The 15,085-nt window shown below is 37.7% G+C and overlaps 1 protein-coding gene across 2 annotated transcripts in view; it reads right to left on the minus strand.

Annotated features, from left to right (window-relative positions):
- The window catches only part of ntf3 (neurotrophin 3), a 35,067-nt gene that overhangs the window by 6,102 nt on the left and 13,880 nt on the right, over positions 1-15,085 (minus strand). The window contains exon 1 of one of the 2 annotated variants that reach the window (XM_079868181.1): positions 11,966-12,105. The exons of the other annotated variant lie outside the window; for it this stretch is intronic. Coding sequence (XP_079724307.1) covers positions 11,966-11,983 — 18 coding nt within the window. The 5' untranslated portion in view covers positions 11,984-12,105. Of the gene's footprint in view, positions 1-11,965; positions 12,106-15,085 lie in introns of those variants that run through there. 2 annotated transcript variants of the gene reach the window in all.

Below are 15,085 nucleotides of genomic sequence, written 5' to 3' on the forward strand. Positions count from 1 at the left end.
TGGTCCACTTTAGACATGTTACTAACTATAAGTAACTTTGCAACTACAGTACATGCCAACTAACTCTCATTAGAGACGGTCTGCTTAATATCTGCTAACACTTTATTTTGATGCTCCGCCAACAAACAGACCTTCGACTGACTATAAGTAACTTTACAAGTACGTCAACTTATTCCACTTACCTGAACCCTAACCTAACAGTCTACCAAGTGTTCTACAGTTTAACTAATACAATACTAATAGTATTAGTTAATACTACAATTAACTAATACTTGTATTGGGTTTAACTGGTTGACATTTAGTTAAGAATTTACTTCTAGTTAGTAGAATAGTCTAAAATGGACCATCTAAATAAAGTATAACCATATTATTGACTTGAGCCAACATGGAACAACATTTTTTTATAATGTTAACAAAGATGAAAAAATACTGAAACAAATCTATTGCTAATTGTTAGTTATTGCATGCACTAAAATGACCTGATTGTAAAGTGTTACCACTTCTCCTTTAAAGGCATTTCTTTCATTTTTGGGTGAACAACTGTATTCTTTAAACACATTGTGGCCTTTTTCCATATTGCATCAAGCAAGAAGGTCTGTCTTCTGTGAGCCGTTTGTAATATTTAGTGCAGATTCTCATGCTAAATAAGGTAAGACTTGTGGTCTCCCAAATAATGCTAACAATTACAGTTAATAGCCTTTCAATTTTCCTTTCAACAGTAAGCAAGCGGTAGGCCTTGCTTGGCAATTATCAGATGCATTACTTTCCTAGTACAGTATGACAAACTATGCATTCCTCCTCGGTTCTACCTGAATAACCAGACAGTGACTTGTTGCTTTCATGTTTTGTTTGAGATGAACTTCTCCATTGTGTATTGGGATCACTCTAAATCATTTTGATAAAACAAGAGAATGTGAGCCACGGCGCCCGCTGCAAAACATCTTAGTGTCAAACCCAGAGTGGTTAAATTGTAAGTGACACTAAACTACTGACTCTAGTGCAAAGTGCAGCAACTGAAGACTAATGATGACACTGATACAGTGAGACAGAGGTGATGCAGACAGTCAGCGGTTACAGCTGCTACATCAAAGGGCCATAATGGCAAGATGTTCAATGAAAATAAATATTAAGAGTGCTCCCCGATCTTTACGCTGCCCCGGGTACTTCTGTATCTTTTTTCTGAACCACATGTCTTTCTGTTGAAGAACCGCAGGGTTTGGGACGTCTTGGCATGGTGGGTGATAATGTCATGGGATGCTCGGTTTGTTACATAAACGATTGGTTTTAAATTAGACTTTGGTGACGAAATGAGCACAAAGACTTTTTGTTCTCCAGGAATGTTTGATCTTATGTCATTTGACATTGCGTTCAGAGTAATTCACCTGAATTTTATGGAAAATTATCTAATTCGTCATTGCTCCACAGTGCAAGTTTGCAGCCCATTGTTTGTGCATACTTTCAGGTCTGACCTTTGCTGTTTGCCGCAGATCTCTTTAATGGACAGGACAAGCATATGAGGGAGGGACACACGGTGTTCAGAAGAGATTGTTAATCATTCTGTCCTCATTATCGGCCAATAAGCATCACTAATTTAGCTTTTTGGCAGGGGTAATGCCTGCAATTACACGTTGATGATTCAAAAGAGGGGCATGACAAAGTCACCTTACAGGCAGCGGCGTAGAAAATTACTTTCTGCATCTGTACTTGCTGGGTGAACGTGCAATAATGGAACGTGCTGGGTTCCAACAACATTCCAATCAACCAATCAGATTGGACAAGTTTACAGTTTATGTCAAGTTTAGGCTTAGAACCAGTGTATCATTTCCCTCTGATTTTAGGGATAAGTTATAGATAGGGTTAGGTTTAAGGATAGGGATATGGTTAGGACAGGAATGTTGTTCCAGGATCAGCATAATATGTTGACCCAGGAACATTGGCAAAATCACGTTGCTAGAAGTTCACAACAATTCAACTTCCGTCCATTACTGAAGTTGTGATTGAATAATATTTCATCTTTAGTAAAGAATTTAGCAGGGCATCAGCTTAATTCCAGGGCGAGCTAATAAGCTAAATTTGATAAACCAAATCTAATTTTCATTTGCAGGAAAATAAGCTAGACACAAAGGGATACAATTTGCACTAAATTCTCAGGCAGTAAGTCAAGAATCCAAATAAGGCCAAAAATACAAAAGACCTGCAATAAACCTCTTTTTATTTTAACATAACAGCTTCTTAAAAATGTACATAGGCCTGTGACTTTATGTATAAAAAACAATCCAAGATGTGTCAGACAGCATGTGACAATGAATGTGTATTGCATTGCCTCGGGGGGAAAGTGTACAAAAACACAAGATCCTGGAATGAACGTCAATTACTCTTCCCATTTGGGCTCATTCAGGTGAACGCAGGGTGGAAATTTACTTGGAACTCTGGACCAGGGTTGAACAGATAATCTTCTTCATCCTCTTAAGTGCGATAAAATGCTCGGCTATGTTTGTGTACGTCCAGTAAGCTTTTAAAAGGGTTCTTCTTCATTAAGCTGCAAAAATTGCCCATAATGAGCAACTCAGTCACATTAAAATCAACTGGCTTCGCTCAAAGCATAATTTATAGCACAACAAATGATGTGATAGAAACACATGCACTTGAATCTGTTTCAACCATGTTTGAAAAGATAATCCTTTGCATCCTCTTAACTGCTCTCAAATACTTAGCTGTGTTTCTTCATGTGCAGTAAACATTGTCAGGGACCTTCTGGGAAGCACGGCTAATGCGATCCCTCACTAAACTAACAACAGTTTAAGGTTTGATCCATGCAGAGGACCTTTCCAAAAGCCTTCCTCTCAAAAACTCACATTAAAAATCTCACACTAAAAATATTTGTTTATGTGCTTTACTCTGTCATAAATGCAGGAAGTTCTCGTCTCACAGGAGCACAGATGTGCATTTATGCCTCTTCCTGGATGAACAGCAGCTTAAACAATCTTCTTCGGGAAGGTGCAAAAAAAAAAAAAAAAAGTTTGGTTAGGGGAGATGGTGCTTTTTTGTTTTCTTCTAACATCACAAATGAGCTACGCTTCTCAATGTCTATGCAAAAAGTTGCAGTAGGCTATGCCAATGCAAATGAAAGCTTTAGCGTAAGTTCTGCCGGGAAGACTCAATTGTTACGTCACTTATTACCTTCTCATCGATCCAATCGTGTTCTAATACTTGCAGTATAAAAGATCGGTACTTACACATGTCTGAGTTTGCAGATGCTGAAGCTTACATTCACCTCCATCTTCCCCACCACCACCAGGATGGTCCCTTCCCCTCCATCCTCCCCACCACCACCAGGATGGTCCCTTCCCAAACCTCACAGGGGGTCAGCTGCACCCCTGCCTTCGTCTTCAGGCAGGAAATGCAGATTCCGTACCCTCGGATTGTGAGCTACGGACGGGGCCTACGCCAAAGAACTTTATATCATAATACTTGCTTGCTGGGCTGTTAATAAAAGCATACTTGTTACGTTATTTTGCCTCCCGAGTCTTTCTGGTAGAACTATGGAGTAGCTCACATTCATTCAATGTAAATCTCCATGCTAGCTGTTTATCAGGCATTCGCTTTAGTCATTTCACTACTACACATTTTACCATAAATATGCTGCTGTTTTGTTTTTCAATTAATCTATTTACAGCATACAATGACTTTAAAAAGCACAAAACATAATAAAAGCACCACAGTATTTTCCAAGTCTCCTTAAAGCTGCAGTCCGTAACTTTTTGGGTTAAAAATGATCCAAAATAAATGTTTGAGCAAGTACATAACCAGACAGTGTTTAAAACTATCTGCTTGCCTTAGCTCGACTCAAAACGGTAAGCTTGTAATAATATTTTTAATTCCAAAAATATTCAAGCATGTCTTTGTGTCATTACGTCTCATCTGTACACATAAAGAAGGAGTCTCGGCTAGTAGGCTATATTGCGTGTGAGGATGTTAGAGGTGGAGATTTATAGCCTTTTCTTGCAGCACTTGATATAAAATAAACTTATAATTTTGATGGCGGATCCAGAAAAGTTGATAATTCCACGAATTGCAATTGCAGATTTCGAACAGAGATGGAGACAAAGAGGAAAAACTACGGACTGCAGCTTTAAGTCACATAATAGCTATGTTGAGAAAGACAATTAAGAGCTGGATAGAAAGGTTACGAATGAATTTTGCTTTGTTCCTTACACAGTGTACGATTTCTGAAGACTTTTGAACTGCTTTTATGGTGCTTTATATGAACTATTCCTCAAAAATCATGTTGTATTGCACGAGAATGCATCAGGGGAGAGTAAATAACAGAACTGCTATTTTTAGATGAACTTTTCCTTTAAAGTACAATTAAAAAAAAAAAAAAAAAAAAGAGGGAAAATGTTTTCTGCCAGCACTATATTTTGTTGCATAATGAATCACCAGTGAATGATATATGATCTTCCTCTAAGAGTAATTCTGTTAAATGTTAACAAATTTAAGGCTGTTTTCTAAGTGATTTTATTGGACATATGGTTATGGTTAATGCGCAATACTAGAAGTTAAAAAATATTTTGATAAAATAATATTTATATTGTCACAAAGGTCTAAAGGATATTTAAGAGAGGTTACAACTTTAAACAGATGAAATAAAGCAAAGACAAACTCACTAAAGTGCCCAGACTCTCAGTGGGCCTTGATGAATGCCTTAAAGTTCCCCTGTGGTGAAAATCAAACTTTTAATGTTGTTTATATGTCTATGTGGTGCTTTTAATATGTTTTAAGACAAAGCATGTGCAAATTAGAAGTTAAATTAGAAGTCAATAGAAGGAGTATTTTCTCCTTAAAACTGCAGTGAACCAAAGACAGCCTCAAAAATGCGGTTTGAAATCGGCCTACCTTGTAACCAATCACGTCAACGTGTGATCGTCAACGAGTGGATCTCTGAGCTGGTGTGAGTGAGTGGGGGCGGGGCTTATTTGCATATTCATAGAACCGCGAAGGAAAAAAGTTTTAAAAATGTAATTTTGGTGATCAAAGATGAGTTTTAAGGTATACAATTATTGACTACAGGGGGACTTTAATACAATTAAAGTAAGGGGGACATACAGTTCATGCACAAAAAGAATGTAGACTAAGTTACTTGTTATTGGATAAAAGTTTTGCACTTGGCAACATTCCTGGTTAAAAAATGCTGGCAAAGTGACCGCTACAGCCCGACCAGCAGTGTAAATCACTCCCTGTGATCTACACACACTGTTTTGCTCAAACAAAATTGTGCATGACACAAAAGTAGAGGAAGATTTGTTAAGTGGTGAATGATTTCCCTTGGTGGCAGTTCCACACACAACCTCCAAGCCAAACCACACCAGACTGTTTGAAACGCCTGGAATGACACTAAGTTTATGTGATTGGCCTAGTCAGCTGATAGGGCAGTTAATGGACTCTAGGTTGCTTTCTTCGGAATGCCCAAATTTGTTGACGCTCTAATCCATTTAAACTAGGTCGGAGAAGGGAGAAGCTGTCTGTGTACTTCAAATAATTAAGAAAAGTCCAAGACAAGATTAGACTTTTCACGCGGTATCAAGTTCGAAACACAAATTGCAATGATGAGTTCTTCTTGGGCACGTACTCTACAAGCTCACCCACTCAGGTGTTTTTCCATTTTTGCTAAGACTTAATTGTTGGCCAGTGCTGATAGCGATGTTAGCACCACATACTCTACGGGCTATAAAAATTATGCAATAAACAACACATTCAGCATATTTGAATTCTTGATTGTATGTTGGGTTGGGACAGAGTCAAGAATTGCTCTAGGAGTGGACTGATCTTCAGCAGATCAGAGGGATATTGTTCTTAAATCACCCTGGGCCCTGTTTATTCTAGTACTGCTCCTCCTCAGCCAAAATTGATGCTTTGTATATAGATAACAACCCAACAACCTCCTTGACTAAATGCTTCACAAGTGAGCATTGTTTAAAAGCTCACAAGTCTATAGCCTCAGAAGTAAATTACTTCAGAAAACTACATCAAGAAATTCCTTTCATTTACACACAACTGGCTCTCACACAAACTGTCCTGGGCAATCAGTTGGATCTGAGCAAAAAGGAATTGCTTTTTATATAACCTGAGTCTTGTGATATCAATGCATGAACCTTTTCTATATTGGTAGTAGATTCTCTCTTCATTGGAAAACAAAGGTCCTGGCTATCTATCTAGCTAATATTTCATAATGACATAATATCAAACCACATAAAACAGCACTCTCAGTGAACTCTAATTCCAGGACATGGGAGCATTAGGCGTCAAAATCTGGTCCTTGATCTCCTTTAACTGGTTTAGGCCACTCGATGCACAGCTCTGCACTTGCCTCAGGATTATTAATCCACATAAACACAGAGTCATTCCAAAAGGTCAGTTTAGGTCTGAATACAAATGGACTTTGTTTGTTTGGCTCTGCGCAGGAAACTTTTCCTCCTTCCAAGAGGTGATATAACGACGAATAAAAATAATTTACATTCATATTTATATCTAATTTTCGACTACAGTTGAAGTTCAAACCTAGTTGTGCATCTACAGAGTAGCATGCCCATGTATGACAGGTGTTAATCTCGCACAGCACTGTGTCAGTGGCCTCGACATCGGGGCTTCTTCACCACCTACGCACATCATCTAAGACTGGCCAAGGAGGCTTACAACTCCCTGAGCTTTTAACTCCTAGAGGATTGGCCTGAGATTAGCAACAGCCTTCACACCACCCAATGCACCATTTAACACAGCGTTCAGCCCTGCACACGTCGCACCACAGTCTAGATAATGGAAATATTGGAGTTGCACGCTCACTATTTTAGCATGCATTGACTATACCGCACATCCTGTTTTTGCAGAGTTAGATGCATTCCCGGGTCAACATATTTTGTTGATCCTTGAACAACATTCCTGTCCAAACATGTAAGGATTCCCATATCCCTACCACTAGACCTAACCATACCCATAAGGTATCCCTAAAATCAGAATCAGAGTCACCTAACCATGATTCTAAGCCTGAACTAGACATAAACTTTAAACTTGTCCCTCAAATCTGAATGGTTGATTGTTATGTTGTTGACCAAAGACGTTGATCTAGGAACACGTTGCACTTTGTGAAATCAGGTTCTGAGACTAATCCGCTCAATGACCAGTTTGCAATGAAAGATTAACATATTTACACACAATATTTCTGCTATATCCGTCAAAATACAATACATTCAGAAAGAACAGCCAGTTTCTCATTTTTAGGGTCTTATTTTTTGTCAGACTGGGATTGAAATCTTGAAATGCGCTTTAGACCTCGAGCATATGCAAGGGCCATGTATCCAACTACAGAACAGCAAGACAATCTACAGTGAATCGTTGATCTGAGCTAACAGATACTGATATACTTTGAATACTTCAGTCATATGGAGTAGGGATTTAGCTTTTGGAAGAAAAAGAATCAAAGAGTTTTCCATTCAGGCACACAATGAACTGTTTGGCTATTGTTTGAATTTGACACGTGCAAAATTTTACTGGAGAAATAATACCAACTAGAATTATTACAAAGAAAAGGAGAATACAATATTAAAAAGGTAAAAGCCACTTTAAAGTGGCTGCTCTCAAAGCAATGCATTGCTATCAAATGCATCTTATGGAATAAATCCAGAAGACATGAGCTACCCAAGTTGATGGACTCAGGATGGCTTAGGAGGCAGCGTGCCAGCGGAAGAAATCCACCCAGGATTTTCAAAGAAGAGTGTCTAAACCCTAATGCTGTCCAATTGCTTCCAGATGTTCCTCTAAAAGAGCGAATAGACCCCCTGTCTGGACACTCCATCTCTGACCAGCACCCTGCACTAACTTACATCTGGCTTCATGCTGAGTTCGCACACATCTCGGGTTAGTTCTGAATGGTTGTGAGATGTAAGACATGACCTGCAGTGTTTGAATACACATCAAGCTGTGGCATTTCTTGCAATCAAGAAAATGTCCGCAGATGCACGCCAACTTCACACATTACGTTATGATTTATTGGTGGGTTTTTGTCGAAGGTTTTCAGACTTTCAATATTGAAAGCTAGACAAGCAATGTAAACTGTCATCTCAGAGTGCTAACACACAAGCTAGTTAACTCCAGTTCACATTTAGCATGTCTTATGAAGCATGCTAGCTCATGTCATGTTGTCAAAAGTTCAGCGCCTCGTGATGGAGTTATTCAGTGTAAGGGACGCTTTGCAGCTGTTTGGCCTTCATGGCAGCTGGTGTCAACACCTCCCTTAACACAGTTCTTTCAGTCGGCATGTGTTTCTGGTAAGTTCTGATAATCGGCCAGCGCATTGAAGGGTATATTCTATGACAAGTGTAAGTTAATATAATAAATGTGCATGTCAAATTTGTTGGCACTATTAGAGGGATTACAACACCAGTAAAGGTCTAAATTCCTTAAGATTTAAGACTTGGAAGTTATAGTTTCCATCTGACAGACTTTAACAGAATTCCCTTCCATAACATCGCAACTGGGGATGATTTTCCCAAAACCAGCCATGATTACAAGCCTATTTTAATTGCTAATTAAAAATACAAAAGCATCAAAGTCAGGTGTCTTGGTGCCATAAAACAGAACTCAGACTATTAACGTGAAGTCTGGGAGTCAGTAGCGATTAGCCTGGATTTTATACTAGAATAAACACAGAACTCGCTCTCTGTTTGACACGACAATGCCAAACACAACAGTTAGTGTAATTAACACATCTTGAAGTTTGTAACGTGATCATGTTAGATGGCTGTTTTGATGTAATGTGATAGACGGGTGTTTGGCAGCTGACAGCAACACTTTGTCAAGGATACAAACTACAAAAGGTGTAGGTACGTCCACTCAGCAGGATTGATAGATCTACGTGGCTTCATGTTTTATGCATCTCACCTCATGACACTTCCAGAACACATGTTAGAAGCCTTTTGGAAAAACTGATGTATTCTGGACATGTTCAGGCACACTTAAGACAAGACAAAAAAGTTTTAGATGTTTAGTTTCAAGTATGTTTAGTTTCTATTTAAAATTGTGATAATTCAAGTATAGTTTTTGCCACACACACACACACACACACACACACACACACACACACACACACACACACACACACACACACACACACACGTTGGGTTTCCATGTTTTATGGGGACTTTCCATAGACATAATGATTATATTTATACTGTACAAAATGTATATTCTATCCCCTAACCTTAAGCCTACCCATCACAGAAAATTTTCTGCATTTTTACATTTTCAAAAAACATCACTTAGTATGATTTATGAGCCGTTTTCCAAAAAAAAAAATCCCCACAAGGACAAGGACTGCCATCATTGTGGGATGTTTTGTCCCCATAACGTAGGGTTTACCTGAACCACACACACACACACACGACAAATTAGCTCCAGACTACAATATCAAAAATATTTTTAAAAATATTGGCAATACCCAATTTTTTTGAGGGGTGTGTGGTTATAAACCACAGAGTATCAAACACCATCATTACCACAACATGTGCTGATCATTTCTGGTAAAAAAAATACTATTTATTGTATTTTATTGGTAAAAGTATTGGTTCATTTGTCTCGAGCAATATCTCGCTTGCGATTAAAGATGCTACTGTACAAACCTCTGTATGTCATTCTCACTCTAATGCCTCTATCCATACTAAAAGGGTAATATTAACAGCCACATATAGAAATGCACAACCAAATTCTGCTATTCCTTGCCAAAACAGCATTTGCAGTTCTAGCCGGAATAGCGCAAGTAAAATCATAAGAATGAAAGTATTAGATTACCCAGCATGCCATGCTTCCGTGTTCTGCCACACAATATCCATGCTGCATGCTGATAAGGTAAACGTGACAGAGAAGAATGGAAATGCGATTGCAAATTCTGTGAAAATAAGCTGTGCAATTTATTGATGCACTATCGCTCTAACCATAGGTTTTGTTTTCATATCAATAGTATGCAAAATGAAGAGTTACTAAGAAAATTAAGAGTTACTAAGAAATGCTCCATTTCTTTGAACCTGGCCTTGATAAATGATGTATTTAGGCCTGGCTGCCATCTGTCATTTCGATGACAGGTTGGTCGGTGCAATGAACTGACAGCTCAGACTCTGTAACCTGCTAGCGTAGCATGCTTTCTCAAATATGAAACCAGCTAGGACAAGTTTATCAAGATGAAAAATATAATTTAATTGGTTAATGACAAATGACCAAGTATCTGTCTGCACTGTTTGGCATACATAAGGTATTCTATAATGAGACAATCCATATATGGTCAACGTTGTGAATTTCCCACAGTTTAAACATAGAGACCAACAACAACAAAAATATTTTGGGTATGAGCAACCCATGATAAAGTTGATGAGACTCCTCGATGGCCAGCCAACATTTTTTGCCGTTCCCATTTTACGGTGACAGAGAGCTACCCAGAAAAACAAGGATGTGCTGCAACTGGCCCCGAACATTTACAGTTTTTAGAGCCACTACAGTTGAACTCAAACCACTGTAAGTAAACCACAAGCCGGAAGTGTTAAGTGTTTCAAAGCCGCAATAATGGAGAAAATCACATAAGTGAATTGGTTATCTTGTTAGCTAGTTTATTGTGTCCAAGCTGTGCAAGCTGTTTTAAAAATCTTGCCTAAATAAGGTATTTATTTGCACGTGCTTAATGAAGAAATTGGAAACTTTGCATATATACTTTAGTCAAAAAATCTGTAAAAATTGTGTGAAATTTATACATTCCACAATGACTTCAGACTAGAGAAAACACTGTAAATCCTCAAAGAGTGCCAAGAGTTCACTGCAGCCATGTAATATGTTTCTTTTGACACATTCACCCATACATTTAAGTTATTTGCATTAACCCTTTAGCCTCCTCGTCAGTGGTGCCTTGTGTCAAATCCTTTATTTGACAGATGCTTGTTTCAGGTGCATGCCTGCACAAGACTTCCCTCTACACACACAGCAGGGAAACATAAGCAGAAACACACAAGGCTGGAGGAAACAGGGATATCAAATACACAATTTGTATTGTGGGGGGGAGAATATGCCTGCAACTTCCAGTTGAGGAACAGGAAGAGTAATAACTTGAACTCACAGAAAAAAACTGAAGGGCTCCGAGAGCACTGGCCAATAGCATCTCCAGCACAGATTTATATGGATTATCTATTTTAGGGATTGTCTGCCAATCTCAGCCAGCTCTCGGAGGAAAGACGAAAGAGCAAAGTGTTTCTTAGACACGTTTAAGTCAATTGTAAAGTTTTAAAGTCTGTCATTTCATTTTTTATGTTGTTTTTTAAACCATCTTTTTTCAAATGAGTGCATCTGAACCTTTTATATATACAAAAATATTTATTATATTATATATATATATTCATATTTATCTAGATAAATAACAATATAACAATATTTATATTTATCTAGATAAATATAATGCATTTAAAGTTACATCACACAAATACAGAGACAGATAGCCTACACATTAATTTATAGTTTGAAGACTTAAATAATCATAATAAAAAAAACTCTTTGAATAGGAAAAAAAGTTTTCTAGGTAACCTATTGTTTTGTGCATAAAGAGAAGAGCACTCTGTGAAAGGTAAGAAGTGAATTTGCCCGTACTGGTTTTCAGTTCAGCCCGAGGCGCATAGCAGGTCAAATTCTTCCCAAATACACAAATGCGCTGAAAGTTCCAAAGACACTTTAACACTAATGTTTTTGAGTAACATTCCAAAATTACGCAGTTGTTTTTCTAGAAAACCAGTTGTTTGACAAGCACAACTTTTTCCCAGTGGCAAATCGCAAAACCGTCCTGGAGAACAAGCGCAAATGCGCCGTGCCAGGAGCCTTCCAGATTCCGACCAAACGATACATGGAAGCAGTTCGTGCAAAGAAACTTTGAAAGGATACATACCGTAATAAAGGTAACCATAGCATCGGTGAGGAAATATTCAGCAGTTCCGACATGAAGGTAATGAGTTTATAACGAATCCTTTTCGAAAGTTTCCAGATAGAAAGCGCGCGGTGCGTGCTGAGAGTCTCACTGGCGAGTGCAGCGCGCAGATCTCGCTCTCTCCCTCTCTCTTTCCCTCCCTCTCTCTCTCTCTCTCTCTCTCTCTCTCTCTCTCTCTCTCTCTCTCTCTCTCTCTCTTTATCTCAACAAGCATAATCTTCTACTCTCCTGTGCACATCCAGCTTGGACAGATGGCTTTTATAGGGTTTCTGTGCTTAGTCTAAAGTGATGCTGTTCTCATTAGTCAATCACGCATCGGTAACTCTAATAACTTTCATTTTATTAGTAATATTAACAAGCATTTTACAGTTACATTAAGTAATTCCCAGTTGCGCATTAAATGTAAATTAATTGCTCTTAAATAAACGCTTTGAAATGACTTTCATTTATATTCATTTTGAATTTACTGCTCTGCATTTTATGTTTTGTGATGAAGACTGCGATGAAAATTTCTTAAGGGGGAAAAAGTGCATCAGACGTCTCCTATGTAGATCTACAGTATGTGAAAAAAATTTGGCAAAACAACAGTTAGAGTAACTTATTATAGGTTTAATTCACACTTGGTACAAAAGAAACCTACGAATAAAAAGAAATTGCATACTTTCTCATCTACTTGAATTGATATAATTCCAAAGATCCAAATAACTAGGTATGGCAGCCAACTGAAGAAAAAATGTTGAAAAATTTATGTTTGAGCTCACAGGCATTAAGCGTGACTCAGCCGAGAGCTCTATAATCACAACTGTCGTAGTATACGCATATTATAAGAGTAGACTGAGAATACAAATGATTTTATAATGGGCAGGGACAGGAAACACTCAACAACCCTCTATAATCCACTCTTTTCTTCTGTTAGTCGATCCTTTGTTGGAGATGTTTGTGTACAACTTCTCGAGGTTTTTAAGCATTGCAGTGATGACATGCGAGGATATTGATGTATCCAATTAACCATCTGTTGCCCTTGCAGAGCAAAGGACAAAACAGAAAAAAAAAAAAAAAAAAGATAAAGCATTTATGTCTTTCTTATGTCTTATCATTTTCATCTTTCTTTTGTTTGCTCTGAACAGTCATGGTCATATGATCCATATTAATATTATAAAATGAAATACCGCATCTTTTCTAGACTGAGCCATAAATGCAATGTGACTTTAATGCTGTGTGAAATTGTCATAAACTCTTGAACAAAACCTTCACCCCTTGTCCAGAACCCTTTTTAAAATTTCTTTTATCAAAAGCCACTCAGCAGGTAAAAAGAACTTACCTGTTAATTCTTGGTGTGAAGCTCCTGGTAACGTGAATGTGTTTCTTCTTTTGTTTTTAAATGGCTATGTGACATCAAAAGAGAGATGTTTTTGGCCAAATTATAGGTCTATCATGTCTCAATCATCATCTGCTCTATGATGTTTTCTGTCAAAGCACAGTCATGACACAACCAATAGTTGTTGTAGCAGTTTAACAGTCTTTTCCCCAACCAGGAAGCTAATAGATATTCATATGAAGACATCAGTTGCTGAATGAGGACATATTTGGTACATTTCACAAATGAAGTAATTTCCTTTTAAACCAGTCCAAGAGGAAGAACACATTGAAGGAATGTGTCCTGTCATTACCTTTTACATCATTTCAGGAACACACGTGTTCTTAAAATGATGAAAACTATGTGTTCCTGAAATGATTAAATGTGTTCTATTGTATTTGGAAATAGTTTCCATAGTTTTCTAGAAATAAAGTCTGAGCTTTACAGATGCTCAGCAATAAAACTAGAGCTGGATGCTAATAATATTGGTCAAAATTCCATTTGGTAAATCACAAAACTGTATGACCACAGCCGTGTCAAAAGTCTCTCTTTCTGTCAAATGACAGCACTGATGGTAAGCAACATTTGTGGAAGTGTAACAGGAATATTTTTGTGTTTAAAGGTGAATAAAGGTGTATTTTTCTGCCAATAGTGGCAGCAAACGGAATTGCCATTTTCATTTTCTGTACCATATTATATTAATTTCCTGTGAAATCAAATTTGTTTGCAACATGTCAACTAACTCTCATTGGAGAGTGCTTAATATCTGCTAACACTTTATTTTGATGCTCTCCCAACAGACCTTCTGACTATAAGCAAAGACCCTTTTCAAGGAAAGTCTGTTCGGCAGCCATATTTTCAACGCCTCCGGGCAGCTATTTCAGGCATCCAAGACCAAGTCCTATCAACTTAAATAGGGGAATCCGGAAATCTCAAAAACTGCATGCTGAACTCAAAATTTATAACATATTTCAAATCAGCAACAAAATCTGACATAAACTGTCCCATTAATCCTGTTTCTTGTGCTCAAATAGCGTTGACAAAGCTTATTTGTCAGCAGCTGATTTTAACAGCAGCTGCTGTGATGCGATGAGTTTATCATTCAGCGTTTGACTCTTTTATTTAGAAGTCGGGACCTATTCCACCATATCAGGCGTTGCACTTTCTCTCATTTATAAGTGATATGAGTGCACAGTCCTTGTATATCTAAAGTCTAAGTAACTTTGCATACGTCAACTTACCTGAACCATAACCTAACAGTCTACTAATACTCTAATGAGAGTTAGTTGACATGTAGTTGCAAAGTTACTTATAGTTAGTAGAATGTCTAAAGTGGATAATTGAAATAAAGTTTAATTCATTTTTCTATTAATTTGTTTAACATTTCATGCTGTTATTTTCATTGCATTAACACTCGATTTTGTTTCTTCCTTCTTGATGATCAATGCATCATCATTAAGTTTTTTTTTTTTTTTTAAATACTACTTTTTCTTCCATTTTATCATTGGTTTCACTGGGTATGTTGCCTTTTTGAAGTTTTTCCTCAATCCGCAGAGAAGCAAGTACACTTATTTTCCATCAGAAAATGAATGATGATTCAACCCACCCTACAGAGCACTTGTTATCTATAACCAACACTCCTGAGTTACCCAAGTGCAATGCTCCTCCTCGAGTCAGCTTTAAAGTTGAACAAAATATCTCACAAACCAGTGATTTGGCAGCCG

This window comes from Squalius cephalus (genome assembly GCF_949319135.1).
Source record: "Squalius cephalus genome assembly, chromosome: 4".
Taxonomy (NCBI): Eukaryota; Metazoa; Chordata; class Actinopteri; order Cypriniformes; family Leuciscidae; genus Squalius; species Squalius cephalus.